General features: G+C 42.0%; 1 protein-coding gene across 1 annotated transcript in view; it reads left to right on the forward strand.

Moving 5' to 3' along the window:
- TANGO6 (transport and golgi organization 6 homolog) overlaps positions 1-22,499 on the forward strand; it is a 136,345-nt gene that overhangs the window by 38,632 nt on the left and 75,214 nt on the right. The window contains exons 11-14 of the mRNA XM_024556161.4: positions 804-995; positions 4,687-4,821; positions 11,574-12,089; positions 14,206-14,263. Coding sequence (XP_024411929.2) covers positions 804-995; positions 4,687-4,821; positions 11,574-12,089; positions 14,206-14,263 — 901 coding nt within the window. The remainder of the gene's footprint in view (positions 1-803; positions 996-4,686; positions 4,822-11,573; positions 12,090-14,205; positions 14,264-22,499) is intronic.

Genomic DNA, 22,499 nt, shown 5'->3' on the forward strand with positions numbered 1-22,499 from the left:
CTTCCTGTTCATTGTATGATGTTTAGCAGCATCCCTGACCTCTACCCACTAGGTGCTCCTATCATCCTCCAATTACCATGACCGAAAATGTCCCCAGGCATTGCTGAATGCTCCCCTGGGGAGCCAAATTGCTCAGGCACAGTTGGGAAGCACTGCTTAAACTGTCAATTACTTTGTTGAAGCATTAATTGTTAAATAACTTAAGGTTTTTCCTTCCCAAGGACATTTGCCATGTGAAGGGTAGGGGGAACCTCTACAAACCCCACAGTAATGAATTATCTATTGGTAGAAGTTTAGATCTAAGTATCTTAGGGAAGAAGGGCTGTGGTGATGAAAGCATCTAATTGTCTCTAGAACCGGTTTGGAAATGTTCTGTGGCCTCAGTTCAAGGAAGGCTAGTGATAGAGATCATAAAGATTCTGCTCAAGTATGTAGTCTGTGTGTGTTTTTCATTATGAGGTTTTACATTTTCACATACAGGGTATCATAGTATATGTGCTATTCTGCCACTTACATTTTTCACTCCACAGTGGCTTTGAGATCTCTCTGTACTGATATCCACATACAGCTAGTTCATTTATTTCAACTGCCAATATATAATAAATACATTATAATTTGTTCATTCTCTTGTTGCTGGATATTTTTGTTTTCTATTTTGGGCCATTATTATTATTATTATAAATAATGCTACAGTGAACACAGGTAAGTTCTTTGAATACACATTTCAGACAGAGTTTTCTCTGTTTTTGAGCCCTTTGTTCTACAGGCTTTTTCTTCACTTTGCTTTTCTTTTACACTGATAGGAGTTGACTCGTGTGGCTGTGGAAAGTGAAGCAGAGTTAAAAATGCAGCCCTTCTCCGGCAAAAGCCTGTTGGCATTGGAGCGGCACCAGACTCTTCTGGTGGAAGGCCAAGGGCAGAAGCTGCTGGTCCTACACCTGGTGGCTGTTCTGTGTGAGAGAATGTCTGAGCAGATATTCACAAACATCGCTCAGGTCAGTGGCTGCCACATTCTGGATCCAGCCTGGCTTGGTTTCTTTATGTGCTTTCCAAAAAAACGTTACTCAGAGTGCGGTTTGATGACACCTGCATCAGTGTTACCTGGCATGCTGGTTAAACATGCAAATTACTGAGTGCACACCAGACCAAGGGAATCAAGACTTTCATAGGTCCTGGGAATTGGCACGTTTAACAAGCCCCTGGGGTGATTCTCACGCACATAAAACCTTAAGAACTGTTTTAAATGTTTGTATGTTATATCACAGTGGTTGTCAACGTTTGGTGCAAATAAAATTGTCTGGGATCTTTGTCAAAATACTGATGCCTGGGCCACTTTCAGAGATCCCGATTCAGCGTGTCTTCGTTAGAGCCTGGGCATCTGTGTTTTCTAACGCTCTGTGGATGGGTCTGATGTGCATCAGAAGTGAAGGATGATCGGAAACTCAAATTTGAAAAAAACAAATCACCTTGATTTTTTCAGGTCTTCTAATTCACAGCTTATCTCCCCAATAGCCTGTGAAATTTTAAGATTTTTAAAAAAGGCTTTCAGAGTAGAGTGACGGTGTGAATCAGCACCTGAATTGTATTGGCTCAGACATAATTTTTACCAGCGTTTTTAAAAATAGGAAATAAAAGTAACAAAGCATAGGCAGTGCGGGTGCCATACTTCACCACTTCACCAGAATTAGTCGTTGCTTGGTTGGTGAATAGTCGGTTGTAGGATGGTATGGTTGTCACGCTTAAATCTGATTCTCTAGCTCTTTGTATCCTCCTCATTGTCATCTGCCTTTGGGTGTTGCTAAGCAGCGTTTCAGTACCGCTCCTGCTGAGAAAATTTGCAGCTTCCTGTCAGTTCCGGCTTAATCGGGACTGTCTAATGAAAATCATGGCCATGACTTCTTTCCTGTCCTCTTGCTCCCTCAGTTCAGTGACCCCGTGTTACGTTACTCAGTAGGTGATTTGTTCCTCCTGTGTCTTTACCAGTTCCCTGAAGACTTTTCTATGCAGACCTTATGTTTTTTTCTCAGGGTGCTAGTTAGAGGGGGAAATGGTCTAAAAACTGATAGGACTTGAGCTTTTGCACCTAACCTCCCTTTACTCCTACTTAAGGAACAGTGGTTTTAGGCTGATACAAAAGTGATTTGGCCCATTTAATTATCCTTCAGTCCTGGCTGGTGTGGCTCAGTGGACTGAGTGCCGGCCTACAAACCTAAAGGTTGCTGGTTCGATTCCCAGTCAGGGCACATGCCGGGGTTGCAGGCCAGGTCCCCATTTGGGGGTGTGTGAGAGGCAACCAGTCGATGTATCTCTCACACATCGATGTTTCTGTCCCTCTCTTTCTCCCTCCTTCCTCTCTCTCTAAAATATAAATAAATAAAATCTTTTAAAAAATAAATAAAAGAGAATAATATTTGGAAACTGGAAAATAGTAGCTATTGTAGCAACTTCAAAAAGTGGGAAGCTAAATGCCTGCATGGGAGAAGTAAAGAAAACACTGTGTTTCAATAAAATTGTTTTAAAAATCAATTTGAAAAGAATAAAAAGAAGCAAGCTACTTCTCACTGCAGAATCCTAGAAGGACTGGAGGCCATAGATAAGCTCTAAAGATGGGACTGAATTTAGAGCTTCAAACAAGTGGAAAGGCTTTACCGGCTTCAGTAGACTCCTTGATTGCTTCCCCAACTTTGTACAGCTACCTCCCCATCCCCACTCCAGCAAAAGACTACAGGTTTATTCCTGAAAGTGGTTGAACCCAAGAGATTTTGAACTTGGGTGGTGTTCGCAAACTGAAAAACTGCAGGATTAAGTTAACATCTACACACTCACCAGTGAGGCCCCCACCCCCTCCCCCTCACTGGCCAGAATGGCAGCAGCAGGTTTATCCGTCCCCACGGGATTATCGTGAGGGTTGAGTCAATACCCATAATGTGTTCTGGAATGGTACCTGGTCAACAATAAATGCTTACTGTTATTGTTAAATTAACCAGCTACAGAATTAAAAGTAGTTGCCTTGTAGAGCCAGAATCAGTTGGGGAGAACTGGGATAGGACATTCTGTTTTTCATTAAGTGATGCACCTTTACAAAAAAAATTTTAAGTTAAAAGTAAAAGTATCTCCCCACTCTCCGCAAGAGGCTTCAGTCACATACCTGTTCTTGTGGTTGGCAGCCCCACGGAAATGACAGGAAATGAGTAGTAGAGGGAAGAGCCATTATCCAAATGGCCTGGTGGTTTTGTCCTTACCAGGGAGTTTGGGGGAAAGGGCAGTCAGAGATGGTGACAACAGCTGACTATCACACCAGGTAATTGCTCTCAGGGCTTAAAAAATATATATAGAGAGAAAGAGAGACAGACAGATGGACATAGAAAATTTCCTTCTTAACAAAAATAGGATGATACTTGTTTTGCAACATTAAAAAATTTATATTTCATGGAGAGGAATGTAGAAAAAGTCAGAAGTCTAGATAGGTTTTCCCAATAATTTAGCAATGCTTGTGCTGAAATAGAAGCTTCCTATAAACAAGATGTGCTTTAGAAAACTCTTTAAGGCAAAATAGGTAGCCCAAGATGGTAGGCGAGCAGTTTCTCTTCAAGGACCAGTGTCCTTCTCTTCTGGTTTTAGTAAACTCCTGGGCTACAGAGGGTGGTGAAATGGCCATAACCAGCACATTTCAGTGAATGGAACTTTAAATAACCTTTCTAGCTTCCTGCCTTACTCCAAAAGACAAGTGTTAACAGGCCTTTTTTTTTTTTTACTCTAAGCTTGCAATAAAGATTCTAGCATAGCATGTAATTTGCCCAGAGAGTTGAACATGCAAGCTTGCATGGTATTTAGAGGCTTATTATGACCTATCTCAGCTGCCCCATTTTCAAAATGATTTTTCCCTTTTGAGCCATTAATCTGCTGTATGTGTGTGCTCGTGGGCATGCACTCGTGTGTGCATGCACTTGTGTGTGTGTGTGTGCGTGCTGTCTTTTATTCAAAGGTGTTTCTGCTTAAGCTGATTAACCAACATGCAGTTAAAATGATGCTGACTAAATTAATTCCATTTAAGGCTTAGTTGTTAGCCAAATGTGGTGTGAAATATTACGTATGAATAATCTTAGTCCTTGAAAAATATCTGATACTTAAAAAATGACTCTGGATCATTTGTGCAGATTGTTTGAGGACACCGGCTTCGGCATAAGATCGAACGCCTCTCCCTGTTCTTCGCTTCCTAGAACTGGACTATCAGAGGGCAGGGTGGGGGAGGTGTCCTTCAGGAGGAAATCTCATCAGCAGGAACAGATCTAGGACCCTCTAAGATGGTCAGAAGGTCACATATCATTTTCCATTTTAATTTCCTGGCAAAATTCGTGAAAAGTAAAGGACGTTGGATTAGAATATTAAGACATTTAAGAAAGCAGAAATGGGCTTTCTCATTTATTGACTCTGTGGCCTTGAGCAGATAACCTCTGTAAGTCTCAGGTTCTTCATCTGGAAGGGAGTTTAAGAGTCGTGCCACCTGGGGTTTGCATGAGGCCTAAGTAAGGTTGTGCACGGGAAGCACTGAGCGCCAGGCCAGCCACCCAGCGCCAGTTGTGTTTGAAGGTTTTTGCTATCATGATGGTGATGTGGACAATGTGAAGAAAATGTGGAGTTTTTTTGCTCACTCCTCACTGATACTAAATCCCATTCCTGTGGCAGGTGGTGGAGTTTGTAGCAGCCACACTGCAGCGAGCGTGTGCGAGCGTGGCGCACCAGACAGAGAGCGCCGTGGAGTCACAGACTCTGAGCATGTCCATGGGGCTGGTGGCTGTCATGCTGGGAGGAGCTGTCCAGGTGAGTTGCAAACGTGAGCCAAACTTGAATGGAGGGAGAAGAGAAAGAGAAGACGAAAAACCTGGCATTTCCCTTCCATACCCTTGTGAGAGATAATGGATGTTGCACAGAGGAGAATTGGGATAAACAAGTTGTTAATGAGAATTCTCTTCAAAGTAGAGCACCAGAAAATTGTGCCACTTGCACCTTATCGCATGCACAGTGGGCACCATCAGAACGGTAGGGCCTTTCTGACCTGGCAGAAGCCTGATTTGGACACCCCCAGCACAGTGCTCTGCATCCGTGGCAAACACTGAGTTCTCTTACCCTCTTTGGACTGCACTGGCTTTCCAAAGCTCGTGCTGCTGTTGCAGTCAGGGGAAAACCTTTGCAACCTGCTGGTTGCTTAGGGTCCCATCTGTTTTGAATAGTTCAGTTTTAGCACCTGATCCATTATTCAACCCAGGTCATGTAGCATGATAAAGCTTTGTTTCCAGTGTACGTATCTTACATACGTAATTTATAATCTTTTAACTTACTCAAACAATATGTACCGCATACTTGCTATGTGCCCTATACTGAGCTAAGGTGTTGGGAATATAACAGTGGTCAGAGAAGACATGGTCTGTACCCTCATGAAGCTTGCAGTCCAGTAAGGGAGTCAGATACCAGATAACTATTAAAAAAAAATAGACTTAGAATTGAATGAAGTGCCTCAGAAGAGAAGTGGAGGGTACCGAGATAACATAGCACCCAACCTAGGCTGGGAAGGTCTCTACTGAGGAGGTGTAAGTTTAAGGAAAGACCTGAACGATGGATAGGAAATTGGGAGTGTGTGGGGCAGACGGAGGAAACTCTTCCAATTAAAGAAAACATCTTGTGCAAAGGCTGGGAAGCAGGAAAGAGCTTGGTATACTTAAGACACTGACAGAAGGCTGGTATGGCTGAAGTGTGGAGGCCTAGGGACAAAGTAGTGCCAGACAAGCGGAAAGGTAGGCACTGGTTAATTATATCCCACGTTAGGTTAGGAGACTACCAGGAGGCAGAATGGGCTTAGTGCAAGTATTATGAAGTCTCACCTGAAGTCACGCTAGCCATAGCTTAGTCATGAGCAGGGAACCCTTAGGGAATGGATTTTTGAGTTTGAGGATTAAAATTTGATACTGATTTTTGATATGTTAGCATTTCCCATCTCTGGCCTGTCTTGCAAGAAAAAAGGAATTTTATTTTGGCCTGTTGTTAACATGAAGCCCATTTCTGGGTAGATTTACTTATTGCTCCTAATTTGATATTTACCATATAGCTTGAGAAAAAAACATTTTCGCTTCAGTTTCTGGGGTTCTAGTATATCCCTACTAATAGAGCTGTCAAGGAGGAGTTCGCCAATGAATAGTTTTTGTTGAGTTGATATTGGATTAAGTTGGCTGATTGGTTTTTATTTTTGTGGTTGACTATTAATTTGAAAATTTTCTGTTATATAGGTTGAGAACCTAATTTTTTTTTCTTTTCTTCCCACTGATTTAACATTTATCCTTGCAAACTATATCCCCAGTGGAAAAATAGAACATAGAAGTCTCCATTTCCCTTTCTAAAAGCCCATTGTTGGGGCCTGTGTAAACTAGTAATGTCCTAAGAGAGATTCACACGGTTTATGCAAATGCACACCCCTCCCCTGTCCCTGCCTTTCCATGAGCCGTCCTGACTCACCGATGACATCCCGGACTCATTCCTCTGACTTTGCAGTTGCTTAAGTGAACTTAAACACGTCACCCCTATAGTTTTGCCCTAAATCTATTAATTTTTTTCCCCTGTTTGATTCATGGATTTCTAAGTGGCTGCTAGAGTAATGCAGGGTTTCTGTCTTTTTGTTGGGAAAAAAGTCACAATTCTGAATTATGTTTTCAGATAATCCGTCTCAGGCTTAGGTTTTTTTTGCTTCAGAGTCAAGATTATACTGTACCTATTCCCAATTATGATTCATTGGTTTAGCTAATGAAATGGTATCTAATAGCATTTGAACCTTTCTTTTTTTTCCTTTCTAATTTTTGTAATTAAGGCGATTATTAGAACATAGTGTCTGGGAAAGGAGTTAATTAGGAGAAAGTGTAGGCTTAAGACAACTGCAATTCCAAACTCATTTCTAAATTTCAGGATTGGCCATCAGTAAAAATAGTACGATGTTGGTAACTTCCCTGTCCCCTCAGGAAGCAGTTTCTCCCTGAGGTTCCCTGGCCTGTTGGGGCCCCTGAGCTTTGAGGCACAGGTGGTAGGGCTGGGACTTGAACCCACATCTTGAAATCTCATACCACATTTTCTGAGAGTATCATAGAATGAACTCATTGAACAAATATTTATCAAGTGCCTCTTTGCCTTCATGGAGCATACCTTCTAGTGGCTGTGATTAATCTGAGGAATTCTCAATTATCTTTGGCAAAGATATCTAATGTGTGTCTTTATGTATAGCTCACCATAAAACAGGGGAGACTGCATACTGACTTAGGACAAAAGGAAAAATACCACTGGTAAATAAGTTCAGTGCCTTTATGTAAATAAGGATCCAGGCATGTAAACTGCTCAGCTAAATACCTGAAGAAACAAAGGTGGTGTATGGAAATCAGAACACGAAGAATCAATGTGAGTGTTTTTCAGAATTACAATTTTTTAGGTCAGAATTTTATTGCTTGGAAGAGACCCTGGGATTCTTCCAGAACAGTCCTCAGAGGAGCAGGATAAGGGAGGATGGGGGATGCCTGCCCCACGGGGGCTCTGTACAGTCTCAGGTGGGCCTTTTCAGTGTGCAGTCCCCTCCTCTGGGTGTCACGCCCTTTCCCGCCTGTTTCCCTTAGAAAGAAACACCTTCCCGCCACCCTCAGTCTTGGCCCTACCAGTCTAATTCCCAGTTCTCAAACTGAAACCTTGCCGAAGTTTAGAACAACTCACCATCTAACCAGTTCGCTCCTGACACCCTGAGGGAAATCACAGATGTGGGCTGACACAGCTCTGCTCATTCCATTCCTGGAGCATTCCGGAGACTCTGCAGAGAGGCAGCCAGATAAAGGAGTCTGTCACTCACTCGTGGGCTACTGCTCCGGGCCTCAGGGCCTGTGCACAGAATCCTGAGAGCGGCACTGGGAAGCAGCGACAGGAGGAGGGTGAGGGCCTCATGGTCGCTCCCCAGTTTTGGTGGTAGCCCTAGGTGGCCCTGGAAAAGCACTTAACTCTTTAGTGCTTCGGTTTTCTCATCTACCAATTAAATGACTATTACTTTATACCGCGGAATTGTTTTTTAATATTTACGAACAAATGGTCGGCACCTGTAGTCTTAGATTTCTCTCATTATTCTAATAGTGGGAACTCTGTGGGCTTATGAAGCTGAGAGCATGCCTTGCTTTAATTGCCTTACCAACTTTTTGATTCAGAATCCACCTGCCTGCCCATGGTGATTAGAGAAGTTAACCAGTTTAATAGGATGAATTTTCCAATGTCTAAGAAGTTTGAAAACAGGGAGAACACATTTTTTTAATAGACTATTTTTTAGAGCAGTTTTAGGCACGCAGAAAAATTGAGCAGGAAATACCGAGCTTTCCCATATACCTGCCTGCCCTGCTGCCAGCATCCTGTGACAGAGGGGTACACCTGCTGCAATCACTGGACCTGCATCGACACGTCATCATCACCCACAGTCTGTACTTCACATTGAAGTTTGCTCACGGTGTACACTCTGGGTTTTGACAAATGTATAATTACATGTATTTACCACGTGTAATAGTTTCACTGTCCTAAAAATCCTCAGTGCTCTGCTTGTGTCCCCCCCCCCCCGCCCCCGGCAACTGCTGAGAACCACTGATCTTTCTATCGTCTCCACAGTCTTGCCTTTTCCGGGACATTATATAGTTGGAACCATATACAATGTAGCCTTTTCAGACTGATGTCTTTTACTTAGTCATATGTGTTTAGGGTTCCTCCATGTCTTTTGTGATTTGATAACCCATTTCCTTTTAGTGCTGAATAGTATTTCATTGTGTAGATGTACTACAATTTACTTACACGTTCACCTACTGAAGGACCTCCTGGTTGCTCCCAAGTTTTGGCAGTTATGAATAAAGCTGCTATAAATATCTGTGTGTAGGTTTTATTGCCATAAGTTTTCAACTCGTGGGAGTTGAAATACAAGGAGCGGGGTTGCTGGAGCATATGACAAGAGTGTATTTAGTTTTATAAGAAATTGCCAAACTATCTTGGAAGTGGCTGGACCATTTTGCATTCCCACCAGTGATGTATAAGAGTTCTCATTGCTCCACATTCTTGCCAGCATTTGGTGTTGTTTTAGATTTTAGTTGTTCTAGTAGGTATGTAGTGGTATCTCATTGTTGTTTTAATTTGCAGTTCCTTGATGGCAGAGGATTTGAGATGCTGTATATCTATATATCTTCTTTGGCGAGGTGTCTGTTCAGGTCTTTTGCCCATTTTTAATTGGGTTTTTTGTTTTCTTATTGTTGACTTTTAAGGGTTCTATGTATATGTTGGATAACCATCCTTCATCAGATGTGCAAATATTTTCACCGAGTCCGTGGCTCATCTTCTCTTTTCCTTGACATTGTCTTTTGCAGAGCAGAAGTTTTTAATTTTAATGAAGTCTAGCTGATTAGTCATTTCTTTCATGGGTTTCTTTTCTTGGGTTTTTAACTGAAAAAAGTCATCCCCATACCCAAGGTCATCTAGATTTTTCTCCTATATTATCTCATAGGGATTTTTTAGTTTTGCATTTTACATTTAGTCTCTGATCTATTTTGAATTAATTTTTGTGATAATGTAAGGTCTGTGTCTGGATTCTTTCTTTCTTCCTTTTTTTCTTTTTTTTTTTTTCCTTCCCTCCCTCCTTTCCTTTCTTCCTGCCTTTTCCTTTCCTTTCACACATCAATGTCCAATTGTTCCATCCCTCTTTGTTGAAGTCTGTTTTCTTCATGGTATTGCCTAGGTCTATTTCTGGGCTCTCTATTCGGTCCCATTGGTCTATTTGTTGTTGTTGTTGTTTTTAAAGAAATTGTTGTGCACAATAGAAGTGAAAAAGAGTCCATGTACTGTAGATGTAAGTAGATACTCCCATTTCAGATGCTTAAAAAAACAAAGTCCCACAATACAGCAGAGGTACTGAAGGAAGTCTAGCACAGTGACAACACTAGCAAAATTATTCTAAAATGTCTTTTCCAGTTCCACATAGATTCCTGATAAAATTTACCTTTTTCTTAGATAACATATGCCTTTCCTGTAGACATACATATTGTCTTCCTTAAGATCCAGTCACATGGGAATGGTCAGTTGATTTACACATGAAGACAAGCTGACATATGTTACAGAACTCGAAATTCTACCTTATGCCAAATTTGCATTAGTTTCTAATTGTTTGAACAAAGAATTCTGAGGGGAGTGTGTGGTGACATTCTACACATACAAACTTGTCGTGTGCCACGGGTTTTCATGTACTTTGGAGGACAGTTGTGGGGAAAGCGAACAGTGACAATTCTGCGGACTTGTTGTATAAAATGAGAACGTTATATGGGTCCCACAAAAACAGTTAGTTGGTTAATTGGTTGGTTGGATGGTTGGATAATGAAACAAGTGAATTAATAAGTAATAAATACCCTGCCTTATTCTAACAAGGACTTAAAACCTGCAAGGTTTTCAAGTTATCAAGGGCTCACAAAGCCTGATTTGATCATTTTTCCAGCATTTTCAAACAGAAAGATTCCCACTGATTCTTGTTTCCTTTGCTGACTGCGCATGTACCTTTCCTAGTAAGGCCTATGGCGTCATTAGAACAAAGCTCCTAGAAAAAACAAAATCTTATGTAATTTTCACTCGTGCTTTCTAGGAGAAATTCCCTTTTGCCAATTATTGTCCCATTCCTTTCCACACCGAAGTGCCATCGTGTGCTAACCAGCCACTTCAGATCACAGCTTTGCTTGTTCAAGTGAGACCACGTAGGGTGTTGGACAAGCGGATAGGCTCTGGAGCCAGACTCGTTGAGTTCATGTCTTCCCATCTCTGAGTTACGTGACCTTGGACGTGTTGTTTAACTGTTCTGTGCCTCAGTTTCCTCCTGTTTAAAAAGGAGGTAATAATTTTAACTAGATCATAGGGATATGAATATGTGTGTTTTGTTAATCACATTTATTTTTGAAACTTACATGGTACTTACTATGCATCAGGCACTGAGTACTTTGCTGGTTTGAACTCACCTTTGTAGGGCAGTAGGTATGTAAAAGTGGAAAATACAATAATGTAGAAAAGAATTTTATGATATGATTGAGTATTAAAATCGGATGTGGTGAGAATATGGTGGAGACAAATAGTTTAATGGGTAAGTGGGTCCAAAGGGTGTTAACAGGCTGTTCACAGAAAAAGGAATGCAGACAGTCTGTAAACGTGGAAAGTCGCTTAATAGTGGGGTTAGCCTGGCTAATGCAAGTTAAATCCATGAGATACCATGTCCTGCTCATCAGATTGTGCAAATTTAGAGTAATAACATACATTACTGATGTACTTTTAACTTATAAAAGTACCTATGCGTGGTAAGTATTCAACAAATGGTTTTTGTCATAATTATTCAACAAGGGTTATTAGTGCCGGACTCAGGCTGCCTGCTGATTACACCAAGAATGAGATCTGCTCCCTGCCCCTTTTACTCGGGATGTATTTGTTGCCTTGGGTTCAAGTCATGTTAACATCCGCTACATTAATTTGGGTTTGCCATTTTTCCTTTCATCTTGTAGTTGAAGTCAAGTGACTTTGCTGTCCTGAAGCAGTTGCTGCCTTTCTTGGAGAAGGTCTCCAGCACGTACCCGGACCCGGTCATCCAAGAACTCGCTGCGGATCTCCGCATCACCATCTCTACCCATGGGGCCTTTTCCACCGAGGCTGTCAGTGTGGCCGCCCAGAATGCCCTGAGCAAAAAGGACCCAGAAGGGAAAATAGAAGAGCAGCAACCAAACAGTCGTGAGAGGTACACTGATGTGTCCCGTGGCCACCTCAACCAACAGCAAAGCCCCGAGAAATCCAGCCAGACCCGCCTAGAATCCAGTGCTCCACTCAGTCCTCAGGAGGTCGGTAAGCCCAGCACTACTACAAGCCAGAAATCTAGAAGCATAACCACAGAACAGCTCCAGGAAGTTCTTTTATCTGCTTATGATCCTCAAATTCCAACACGGGTTGCTGCCCTGCGAACTCTTTCTCGCTGGATAGAGCAGAGAGAAGCAAGAGCCCTTGAGGTGCAAGAGAAGCTACTCAAGGTGGGTAGAACACGTTACAAACACACACACGTGGGGTGGGGCAGCCGTGCTGGAGCCTGAGTATCAAGCCCTGTCCTGGGTACTTGCAGGGAATGTGTAATTGTTCTGGGGAGGCAAGATGTAGGCATAGGAAAGACCTAGGTAACCACACAAGGCTAAATTGAATGTGAAGAAATCAACAGAATTTTTACAGGCAAGAAATGCTATGGACAGTCATAAGAGGAGAAAGCTGAGCTCTGGAGGAAGTAGATCCTGATATGGCCGTAACAAACCAACGAAGTTTGAGCACGTGAAACAAGAGGGGAAAGAACAGCACGACCAAATTCCCAGAGTTGGGGAAGTATTTTTCTGGTAAATGGATTCACTGTCACCACTGTGACCCAGCCAGACAAGCCACCTGTTTTCTCTGGGCCCCTTTTAGAGGGACATTTGGCAGAACTGGGTCTCCTCCCTCTCCTCCCTCCGTCACAGTGAAAAAGATGTTTTCTACGTCATAGATTTATGTGGGAGAACACATATGCTTCGCTGGGGGTCTTTCCCCTTTTGTGGAAATTATCCTGACCTCAGTGTGGGTTAAGAGCAAATGGTCTAGAGACTACTGACCGAGTTCCAGATCCATGTTTTGCACAAGTCACTTAAACTCTCTGAGTCTCGATTTCTACATTTGTAAAGTATAGAAACTTTATATTGAAAGATTTAAAACAAAACCATCCATGTAAAGCTCTAATTACAGTGATAGGCACATAGTGAGCACCAAATAGCAGTTGGCCGCTGCTGTTGTTGTTATCTCTTCCATATAGTTTAGCCATTAGACTCAGAAGTATAAGTCTGATTGGAGACATTGACTTTTTAGTCACTGAAGTATTAGGATCAACAATATAAAAACAACTGCTATTTATCGAGCCAGGCCCTATACCTTTCAGACTTTGTCTTGGAGGCTGCGGGATTGGCATTTCCGCTCCACCCGCCCCCACTTTGTAGAAGAGAAAAGTGAGGAAATGAGTCAAGGACTTGTTGTCATTAAAATGTTGCTGAAAACCTCAAATTATTTATCTTTTTTTGAGGAATCATTAAAAATACCCCTTCACACTCCTGTTTGGATGGTGAATGGAATGAACATCTTTGGAATTTTAAATTTATTTAATTTCCATCTGCTGTACATAATAGGTCATCCAAGTCCCTTCAGTCATTTTTTTTTCTTCCAAGAAACGTTTCAAATCTATCTCTTCCTCTTTATTCCCATACTGCTACCCTGGATTAAGCTTCCTTTACTTCACACATGACCCCCACCTCTTCCAGCCTGGCCGTCTTCCCAGGGAACGAGTTGTAGGCCCCCCCGACATGCTGCACCTGCGGAGACCAGCAGCCTCCAGTCGATGTCGGGGATTGCTGTGCCAGCAGAGGACACGTCACTACATATGGAACAGCCACCCGCTCCCCTAGACACCAGGCAGGAGAGACGGGCACATGGCCACTGTCTTTCTCTCACCCTCATGTTAGGGCCTAATCCTAACATGTCACTGTCATATCTTCTAGATAAGCAGGACCCACGGTGGGTGACATGCCCTGGTGTGTTCCTAAACTGTGAGATGTGCTGAGAGCAATTTGTTACTAATGTCAGCTGAAGTGCTCAAATTTGGAAAAGATTTTAAAAATGAATTAGAACAGATTTAAAGGTATCCCAATAATAACGTTTCTGTCGCTCACTTGTATTTCCATATGCCTTCTGAGTGCAAGAGAGAAGGTTGCAGCACATGTGCCACCAATGGGCACAACCCCAAACCTGCCTTCTCTGTGTCGTGGCCTATAGTCTGTCACGTCACACGTGAGAGCGTTGTCCACCATGGGCTGTAATGGTGGACTTTTCCTCCACATTTTGGTTTCCATGCCTATTCCTGGTGTATACTTGACTACTTCTCTTAATACTACCTTTTTTAACTATTAGAAAAATAGGGCTTCAAACTTATATGCTGTTTTCTCCATAAGACTTTAAAGTCAGACCAACGTCTAGCTAGCTAAGACAGGTAAGTAGAAAAGCATTTATTCTTTTGAGGCTGCTCCAAGGGTCTCAATCTTGCTCTTTCGAGCCACAACACTGCTGTATTTCTGGTTCCAGGTATTCTTGGAGAACTTGGAGCATGAAGACACCTTTGTGTATCTGTCTGCCATCCAGGGTAAGTTAGTCCTGGTTTAAGGACTTTGAGCCTATGTCTGTCGTGTATGTTTGCACAAGTCTCTAAAGTCACAGAGCCACAAGACTGCTGATCTTCCCGTAGCCTCTCTATGACTTGATTTCAAATTCCTGGAGGGTTCCCAAAGGGTCCTTACAGCGTTTCTGTGTCTCACAATGATGAGGAGGCCTTTATTTATGTTTACTTATTCTATGGACCAAATCCCACTTCCTGTAATTCAAAGAGATAAAGAATGGCTCACATACGAGCTCTTATTACATTAACCTTTTATGTATTTGACTACTGTCAATATGTACCTTTGCTCTCTCTTTAAACTCAAATAATCTCAGGTTATTTAATGTTTCTTCTCAAAACATTTTTTGCAGTACTTGTATTTCTCTTTTGTGATTCTTTGTTGTTCTCCATATCTCTATTAGTTTTTGGGTCCCAGATATAGAGAGGGACCTCATGAAATGGGGGGTAGAGAATTAGTCACCCAAAAGGGCAAAAGGCAGACATGACGAGACAGTCAGAATGAACTCATGTGTCTCTTGGCTCCATCAGTGGGATACAGTCATCAGGAGCCAGGGCTCTGGAGACAAAGCACCTGGATGCGACTCCCATTCTCTGCTTCTCAGCTAGATGAACTCTGGCAAATTACTTGATCCCTCTCCTCTGGGCCTCAATTTCTTACCGTAAAAGGGAGTTAAATAGGAATGCAAAATTATACACTACTTTGGAAAACAGTCTGGCTGTTCCTTGAAAAGACACATGTAGAGTTACCACGTGAGCAGTCACACTCCTAGTAATATACTGAAGAGAAGTGAAAACGTCCATCCACACAAAAACTTGTACATGGGTGTTCAAAAGAGCCCAAAGGTGGGAACAGCACAAATGTTTGTCAGCTGCTGAACGGATAAACAGAAGATGGTATGTACATACAATGGAATGTTATTTGGCCGTTAAAAAAATAATGAAACTTGCTACAGCATGGATGAACCTTGAAAACATTGTTAAGTGAAAGAAGCCAGTCACAAAAAACCACATGTTTTATGGTTCCTTTATATGAAATGTCTAGAATAGGCAAGTTTATAGAGACGGAAAGTAGATTAGTGGTTGTCTGGGGCTGCGGGGAGGGGAGAAAGGGTTGGGAGGTGATAGCTAAAGGGCACAGGGTTGCACAGCTCTGTGAATACGCCGGGAGCCATTGAACTGTACATCAGTGAATTGTACGGAACAGTGGTCCCTCTTATCCGCAGGTGATATGTTCCAAGACTCCCAGTGAATGTCTGAACTGTAGTCAACTTCCTCAACTCTGCCAGAAATATGGCAGCATCTCCATGGGCAGACACAGCCTTTTCAGTAATTTCTGTGTTATTTAGTCCAAACCTATTCCTGCGTCTGTGTAACCATTTCTCCCTTGTAGTGAAGCCCTTCGTGTCCCTCATTTTGGAGAGTCACTTGCTCAGGTCTTTCTGTAGGCTCAGTGCTTTCTGGCACTACATGTTGCTGTCAGACACATTTTCTTCTCATTCCTCCAACCCACAAATTTAATACCGTTCCATCTTGACTAAGCACTTATTAGATACCATGCAGGCAACTTTTGCAATTCGCGGTGCAACAGCAGAACAAGCCCAACTTTCTTTTTCCTTCTTCACAATTTCATGGATGAAAGATTTGTCTTTACCTCAGCATATGATTTTTTTCCCCTCATTAATTTGAGAACTTTGGTCTTGTCACTTATAGGAAGTACTTTACCCCTTCCTTTGGCGCGTCCAAATGCCAGCATCACTCTTCTTGGGCTTTGGGGCCACTCTTAAGTGAAATAAGGGTGGCTTGAACACAAGCACTGTGGTACTGTGACCGCCGATCCGGTAGACCTGATAACTGAGGTGGCTACGGAGTGACTAATGGACAGATAGTATCTACTTTGTGGCTACGCTGGACAAGGGGATGACTCACGTCCAAGGTGGGGTGGAGCGGTGTGGTGTGAGATTTCATCATGCTGCTCGGAACAGCGAGCAATTTAAAACTTATGATTTGTTTATTTCTGGAATCTCTCCTTTAATATTTTTGGACCATGATTGATCACAGTAACTGAAACCAGGGAAAGCGAACCTGCTGGTGAGGGGGGACCCCTGTACTGCTGCCGTTGGATTGCTGGGTAATGACAGGGTGATCTCTGTGACCTCTCGGGTCTAAGCTTGAGTAGGCTGATCCTATCGGTTAGTTACTGCTACGTGGCAATCTACCCCAACACTCAGTAGCTTAAAACACCAATCGTTTGTCATCATTCGCACATCTATAGACCCATGTGGCTCAGCTGGCCTAGGGTGGGCTTGGTCCAGCAGCTCTGCTTCTCCCTGGAGGCCTGTCAGCCAGCTGCGGCGGCTCTGCTAAACGTGTTCCCATCATCCCGGGACCGATGGCCTGCCAGGGCACGCTCCCATGGTGATGGCAGCAGTGTAAGAGAGCAAGAGGAAACTCAAGAGGCTCTTCAGGCCTAAGTTTGGAGCTGTAATCCTATCACTTCTGCCTCATTCTGTTTACTAAAGCAAGTCAAGTGATGGAGAAATATACTCTGTCCCTTTAGTGGGATAAACTGCCAAATCACAGAGAAAAGGGCGTGGATGCAAGGAGTCCTGAAGAGCTGAGGCCAGTAATGCAGTCCTTCATGCCGACTGTCTGCAAAAGACAAGGTGCTCTGTGAGCACAAAGGCACGTACAGATCCTTACTGACTACTTATCTCTTGGTATAATTTGGGTCTAATTGACTCTGTACATGTCTAGTAGTTGAAGCTTAAGAAAGAGTAGAGAGGGGAAAATATACATTAAGGAAGGCCTGAGCCTTGGGATTTATTCTTTATTCAGCAAACATCTATTGTGCGCCTACTATATACGAAACATTTAACAGTGAGTTGTTGTGACTAGGTTAAAAAGCAAAAAGGAAATCCTTCAAAGGAGACAAAATGATCACCCAAAGAGGTTAAGGGACAATTAGGTGAGAAAAGAAGTGGAAGGAGTCAAGGTTTAAAGAGAAAGTAATTCCCTGCAGCCGAGGGGCCAAAGAGTCTAGGAATTGAGATCAGTCTGGGGCCTGGCAGGGCCCAGGAAGCCACATGACAATGATGGTACTTATGGGAATTAAATAAATCAGTGAAGTGCCTGTAATTAAAATGTCTATAATTAATAAGTCTCAGAAAACAAGTCATCATGTACTTTTCCTGAGAAACTGTAATAATGTGACGGAGATGTTTCTCATTGATTTTTTTTTAGGGCTGGGGGTTTGGGAAGCCTCAGTGTGTCCCTCTAATGTGGCAACATCACTGTTTGGAACAAGCTTCCTAGCTGATTAAGCCATTGAGCTCATTAGCCCCTAGGGTCTGCTATAAAAATCACAACTGTTGGTTTTGTGTTTGTATTTAGTGATTTTAATTGGTGTGCTAATCAGCTAGTAGCTAATTTGGCGATGAAGAACATGGGAGGTAGAGGTGTAATTTCTGTTCTCAGCTCCCCTCGATGGACAAGTTTGAATTAATTGATGTTTTTGGTGTTTGTAACATACACTTAAAGACCAAGGCCTTAGGTGAATTTCCCATTAAGAAAAGAAAGAACTAAATTTTCCCACCTGCATTGCCAATGTTCTTTGCCCAGACCTAAAGCACTCCAGGAGCTAAGCCGTCCTGGACTTCCAGTCAGATGAGACCGGCCCACTTGTAAATGTCCCGCAGCGTTAGGAGCGCTTAGCTGTGACTTCAGGAGCATTAGTTGGGGGGGCTGTGTGTGTGAGAGTGTGTGTTTAATGTTTTCCTTTACTAGGCTGCCTAAATGGCTCCATGTAAAAGTTACAGTATACCTTTTACTTAACTTACTGATATTTTGGATTTCTTTTGTCATTTCTTACCAACTTTGCGGTCTCAGCATAGAGCAGAAGGGAATTAAATAAGCTCGTTCATTCAACAGATAGATATTTATTGGTGCCTGGTGTAGGAATTTCTTAATGCATGTATTGCCTGTCCCTCACAGCAACCTGAGGACTAAGTTCCCTATGAGTAAAATTTTAATTTTATGGAAGATTGCCTTCATCTCCTTGTAGCCCTAGTAAAAAAGTGATAGTTGACTTCGTTATCATAGCAGCTGCCCCCGCGGGCTCAAGAGCAGCCTGCGCAGGCAGAGAATTACGAACCATGTTGCTGAGTTCCAGTTACGGTCCAGAGTTTATAAATGGACGACTTACTCTTGGACCACCACCATTAAGCGTCTCCCCTTTTTAAGACTCCTTATATATTCTTTTTTTTTTCATTGTTTAAAACAATTTTAAGTGACGAGGAAGTATTATATAAGATAAGAAGTGGAAGTTCTCTTTTCCAAAATTGGGGTTAGAAATATGTCCTCGAGAGTCCCATAATTTATATTCAGTAATTTGGGCATTTTCAAACTTCACTGTTGAAATTGGTGTTTAGTAAAGAATGTGATGAACACATGGCGATGATCTTCAAATATGATGTTGTAGCCGGGTTATGGATCATACCGTGGCCCTGCTCGTGTGTCTTCTCAGTCACTTTCAGTTACTGAAGGACGTACTGAAAGCAACACCAGAGACAGATTATTTCAGGGATCCAAGTGCTCCCTATCAGTGTCAAAAGGATCTTTGGATAAAACTACCAGGCTCATTGAAAAGAGGGGGAAAAAAACTCCAAAACGAAACAAAACAAAACAAAAAACCCTAGATTCTGAGCCAAGCCTGAGAGGTAAAAGTAAGTCAGTGTGTGCAGTGAGGAGAATCTAGACATGTAGACATGCCCGAGCAGATCGCACTAACTCTTCCTTTCAGCTTTCATTTCTCACAAAAGAGCCAAGGAAAGAGAAGGCAAAGGGCCCGCCAGGGGGGAGGTGGACTCACGGTGAAATTGTTTTTACAGCACTTCAAGTGTTTCAACTGAGCAGCATTACAAATCTTAACTTGTCGGAGACTGAACTCCCTATCTCATTCTCAGAGTTCTACCTCAAATGAAGTACGTTGGGAAACCATTAACTGCAAATAATTCTACCCCTTCAAGGACCATCTAATTGGATCTGGCATTGAAATTTGGAACGCAGCCCTGTGAAGTTTATCATCTCCACTTACAACCTTGAAATGGGAAGATTTCTTTTATGTCCTGACCTGGTTTCTGTACCGCCTAGTTAACAAATGGGCATTTAGCAAACGTCTCTCATAGATGCTATCTCAGTCAATTCTCCAAGTAGTTTTGGGAAGCAGGCGCTATCACCACTTTTAAAACTTCTTGTTCGAGATACAATTGACATACCTAAAATTCATCCATTTAAAATGTGCAATTCAGTGATTCTTAGTATATTTAGAGAGTGGCATAACTACTACCACTATCTAATTTTAGGACTTTTTCATAATTAAAAAAAAGAAGCCCTGGCTAGTGTGGCTCAGTGGATTGAGTATGGGCCTGCAAACCAAAGGGTTGCTGGTTTGATTCCCAGTCAGGGCACATGCCTGGGTTGCGGGCTATGCATGTCCCCAGTAGGGTGTGTGCAAGAGGCAACCACACATGGAGTTTCTCTCCCTCTCTTTCTCCTTCCCTTCCCCTCTCTCTAAAAATAAATAAAAAAACCTTAAAAAAAAAAAAAAAAGAAACGTGGTAACTATTATCAGTCACTTTACATTTCCTACTCCCCCTGCCCTTGGCAATCACTAAGTTACTTTTTGTTTCTGTGGGATTGCTTATTCTGGGCACTTCATGTGAATAGAATCATACAATGTGTGATCGTTTGTGCCCAGCTCCTTTTACTTAATGTTTTTGAGGTTCATTCATGTTGTAGCGTGGGTTGGTACTTCATTACTTCTTAAAGCTGAAAAACATCGCATTGTATTGATTAACGATTTTTGTCTGTTCATCAGTTGATGTTCATTTGGGTTATTTTCACTTTCGACTATAATGAATAATGCTGCTATGAATATTTATGTACAAGTTGCTATGTGGACATATGTTTTCATTTCTCCTGGGTATACACCCACAAGTGGAATTGCTGGGTCACATAGTAACTGTATACCTAATTTTTGAGGAACTGCCAAACTGTTTTTCAAAGTTGCTGCACCGTTTTACTTTTCCATCAGCAGTGTGTGAGGGTTCCAGTTTCTCTACATCCTTGCCAATGCTTGTTTTTGTCTGTTTTTGACTCCCATCCTAGTGGGTGGGAAGTGGTTTCTCATTGTGATTTTGATTTGCATTTCTCTAGTGACTGATGATACTGAGCATTTTTTTATGAACTTTTTGTCCATTTGTATTTTGTCTTTGGAGAAATGTCTTTTTTTTAGATTCTTTGCCCATTTTTAAAATTAGGTTATTTGTTTTTTATTATTTGAGTTGTAAGGATCTTTTATATGTTCTAGAAACAGGTTTTTTAATCAAGTTTATGAGTTGCAAACATTTTCTGCCATTCTGTGGGTTGTCTCTTCTCTTGATAATGGTGTCATTTAAAGCACAAAACTTTTTACTTTTGTTGAAGTCCACCGTATGAATATTCTCATTTATTTCTTGTACTTTGGTGTCATTTCTAAGAAATCAATGTCTAACAGAAGGTATTAAAGATTTACTTCTGTGTAGTCTTCCAATAGTTGTATAGTTTTAACTCTTACATTTAGGTCTGTGATCCATTTTGAGCTAATTTTGGGGTATGATGTGAGATATCCCCATTTTACAGCTAAAGATTCTGAGATTTAGATAGGTTAAATCCCTTGTCCAAGATTACGTAGCAAGTAATTTGAACCTTTTTCTTGGCCTCCAAATCTTGTTCTTTCCTTTTCAAAACACTATATTACTGCTCTAGAACTTAAAATAATGGTAGAAATTTGCCCTATTGTTGTACTTCTAAAAAAAAAACCAAATATTATGATTGTGATTCTCAATAATATTTATTAAAATTGAATAATGCTTAATCATCCAGAAAGATCTGATTCTGTCAGCAGTCCTGAAATACAATAACAGCAAATATAATCCTTTTATAAATGAAGAATTGACTTGCCTGCAGTCACAAAAACTGGGAGAGTGGTGGAAGCTGGCACAAGACCCATTTTTCAGGGATCCCCACTTTACAGCACCTTATCTTGTGACAGCCCAGGCAACATGTACGATGCCCTTCCCCTCAAGTCAGACTGCTTGTCAAAGCCCAGAACATGTGAGTTTTACATTAGCTTTGCTTTGGGAATATCTCTCCATTGTTTCCCACTATCAGTCGAAGATTGGTACACTCAGATTTACATCAGAATATTTAGCAGTTTAGACCCTGGCTGGTGTGGCTCAGTGGATTGAGTACCAGCCTGCGAACCAAAGGGTCACCGGTTTGATTCCCAGTCAGGGCACATGCCTGGGTTGCAGGCCAGGTCCCCAATAGGGGGTGTGCAATAGGCAACCACACATTGATGTTTCTCTCCCTCTCTTTCTCCCTCCCTTCTCCTCTGTCTAAAAATAATTAAGTAAAATGTTTTTTTTTTTTAAAGAGTATTTAGCAGCTTAGTACTTTTACCTGTAAGTAAATGATGAACTGGCTACTTTAAGCTTTCTTATTTTCCCTGGATAATTGCTGTATAAGAGAAGCGGCAGTACTATGGAAGTTAGCGTTTACTGAGTGCCTGTTGTGTGCCAGTCAGGGCAACCCTGAAAGTCAGGAATTATTCCTCTCTGTCAGGTGAGGGGATGGGGCTCCACAAGGTTAAGAAACTGGCTCAAAGTGACACAGATCATAAGCGTCAACATGAAGATTTGATGGAGGGGAATGAAGGGGAGAAAAAATATGGGACAACTCTAATAGCATAGTCAGTCAAATACTTAAAAAAATAAAGACTTATATTGTCCCACTCCAAAGAAAAAAATCAAGATTTGAGTCTTAACTCTCTCTGGCTCCGAAGACCATGCTTTCGCTACGGGGAAAAATAATCCTAGTGCCCGTGTGTTCCTGCCCCCAAGGTGTGAAAGCTGAGCTTTCAGATGGTCTTGGTGTAGGAGAGCCAGCTGGCCTATGGGGAATAGTTTCACTATAAATCAGCTCTTCCTATAACTTAATAATATGCTGACCTCACATTTGCTTGATTTTGTGTGTGTGTGGTTTTGCTCGCTGGGCAACGTGTAGTATTACGCTGTAAGCAGTCTCAGTGTGTATCTTTGAAACTCAGCTCTGGTGTGTGGAGCATGAGAGCGCGTTTCCTCACACTGCCTGCCCCGCTGCCCAC

Source organism: Desmodus rotundus, chromosome 12 (genome assembly GCF_022682495.2).
Source record: "Desmodus rotundus isolate HL8 chromosome 12, HLdesRot8A.1, whole genome shotgun sequence".
Classification (NCBI taxonomy): domain Eukaryota; kingdom Metazoa; phylum Chordata; class Mammalia; order Chiroptera; family Phyllostomidae; genus Desmodus; species Desmodus rotundus.